This window comes from Propithecus coquereli, unplaced genomic scaffold (genome assembly GCF_000956105.1).
Source record: "Propithecus coquereli isolate 6110/MARCELLA unplaced genomic scaffold, Pcoq_1.0 Scaffold94, whole genome shotgun sequence".
Taxonomy (NCBI): domain Eukaryota; kingdom Metazoa; phylum Chordata; class Mammalia; order Primates; family Indriidae; genus Propithecus; species Propithecus coquereli.
Window position 1 is genome coordinate 3,554,177 of NW_012155729.1, and position 2,341 is coordinate 3,556,517.

Below are 2,341 nucleotides of genomic sequence, written 5' to 3' on the forward strand. Positions count from 1 at the left end.
GTTCTCTCTCCAAATTGAATTCTTTTGCAAGACGAATGTCTTCATTTTCTTAAGAAAGCAAGAACTGAAAAAGTACAAGCTACGAAACCTGCCTACGTTATTCGCAGATTATCTAAAGGTCTCTAAGCAGAGAGGTACCCAGGAAAATAAACATACTATGGTGTTAGGTAAACCCTGCATTCATATGTAACAATGCAATCTTCATTTTGTTATTATCTTCTAACTCCCCTACGAGAGCTTCAAAGTGCAGAGACCCTGGCCTCTAGCAACCCATCACCAATCCATTTCTCAGGGGAAGCATCCAGAACAGACGACGGAAGCAGGGATCACACCAAACAAAAGGAGACGGCAAAGGTCAAGCGCGAAAGCATCTGATGGGCAAGTTTTGAGAACACATTTCCAATTCTACAGATGCTCCATAAGTAGGAAGGGAGCGAGGCTTAAAAGAATCAATAACGCTTATGTGGAAAAGGGAGGAGGAAGAAAAACAATGTCTTCATTTTCCCCCAAGATTTAAGTTAATCAAACTCCGGCAGTTACAAAGCAGCGGTTATGCAGTGCCTTGTAACGAAACCTCGCGCCCGGCTCGAGCAGCCAAGGGCTGGGGCTGAGCAGGAATCACAGCGGGCGGCCTCCGCCCTCCCCCTCCGCCCGGGACTGCTCCGCCTCCGGTCCGGAGGTCACTGGCCCGAAAGGGCGGTGGAGGGGCGCCGGCCCCGGCAGGCTTCCCCTCCGGTGCGTTTCTGCAGGAGGTGAAGCCCTCGCCCCCAGCCACTCCCGGCCAGCCGTCCCCACCCCTCGGCCGGCTCTCGGGCGCCCATCACGGGGTTCCACTTCCTGGTCCTTCTCCGCACACCCGGGGGCGGCCCGCCCCGCGCCGGGCGCCCTCAGGCCGTACGCGTCCCCCGCCGCGCCCCCGCGCCGAGAGCCCAGGCCGACGGCGAGGGCCCCGCGAAGAGCCGTAACCCGCGCGCCCCGGCCCCGCGCCCGCCGCTCACCGTCAGGCCGGTGCCCAGCACGATCACGTCGTATTCCTCATTCATGGCGCGGCCGCGGAAGGACCGAGGGCCCGGGGACGGCGAAGGCGCAGCGGCTCTGCGGCCACGCTAGGGAGGCGGGGAGGCGCTCCGGCCGCTCTCGGCCCGCGGGGACAGGGAGAGAGGAGGAGAAGCAAAATGGAGCTGACGAGGAGGCGAGACCGGCCGCCACCTCAGACGGGAAGAGAAGAGCGGGGCGGAGTGGGGAGGACGGGCGGGGACGGGAGCGCGGAGGGCGGCAACAGAGCCTCCGCAGCCGGGGCGGGGCCTGGAGGGGCGCCCCGGGGGCCGTCAATGAAGCGCTCCCGGCCCTCTCATTGGCCATGTCTCCGTCGTTCGCCCCACCTTTTTCCTTCCCCGCCTCTCGCGAGAGGAGGGCGAGGGCGTCGCCATCTTGCCTTCCGGTTCCCCGCCCGTCCTTTGCCACCGTGGTCGGGGCGGCGGCGTGCGTGCTGTGGCTGTGGCGTGGCTGCGGCGCTTCTGACTGGCGCCTCTGGGGCGGAAGCTCCCTGGGTCCAAGGTCCCCGAGTCTGCCCGTCGCCCTTGAACTTTGAGCGGGTGCGCGCCGTCCGCAGCGTGCGGCAGCCACGTGGGCGAGGGGCGCGGGCCCGGGACAGTTCGGGGGTCGCCCGCGTCTCATCGTATTTCCCGCCCTAGGCCATCCCTGCTTGTGGCGTGGGCACCTTAGGAAATTTGGGAAGAGAAATACCCAGCCTCCTTTAAAAAAGTAACCCTTAACACATATGAAAAAGTTTAAGCCATGAGCACAGTAGAAACTGTTCCCTGTTTGCCTTATGGCCCTCTCCCCCAAAAACGTTTTTCTGGGATTCTCTTTGGAATGTCCAGCTTTGGTGAGAACACGGCTGTAAGCAGAAGCTGTGTTCTCAACCCAAAGAGGCAGACCCGTGGAGGTCTTCTAGAGTGATTGTCCTGAAGGCGTTGGCATTTGGAAAACCGGTATTTTCAGCATGTGACAGGTCTGCATACTCAGCAGACAATGACGACTTGGTATTTCCTTCAAGATTTACTCTCCAATGTAGCTGGATAACAGCTACTCGCAGCTCATTTTGGTCGATAGAATTTCTTCCCTTTTATTTAAATCATTCGGACTGAAGAAAGAATGTAACAACTTTTTACAATGTTTCTTCACCCCATAAAGAGCTTAAGAAAGTATATTACCTTGGACAATGGACGGTGGGGCGGGGAGCAGAAGAACGTTTAAATTTACATGTAACCTTAATAGGACTTATATACATTCGTGGCCAAACGAATTAATACGAAGTTTACCAGACTATTGAACTGAT

The 2,341-nt window shown here is 57.8% G+C and overlaps 1 protein-coding gene across 1 annotated transcript in view; it reads right to left on the reverse strand.

Moving 5' to 3' along the window:
* The window catches only part of GDI2 (GDP dissociation inhibitor 2), a 43,200-nt gene extending 41,928 nt beyond the window's left edge, over positions 1-1,272 (reverse strand). Inside the window, exon 1 of the mRNA XM_012664902.1 lies at positions 999-1,272. Within this exon, the coding sequence (XP_012520356.1) occupies positions 999-1,043 (45 nt within the window). The 5' untranslated portion in view covers positions 1,044-1,272. The remainder of the gene's footprint in view (positions 1-998) is intronic.
* Positions 1,273-2,341: the final 1,069 nt, after the last annotated feature.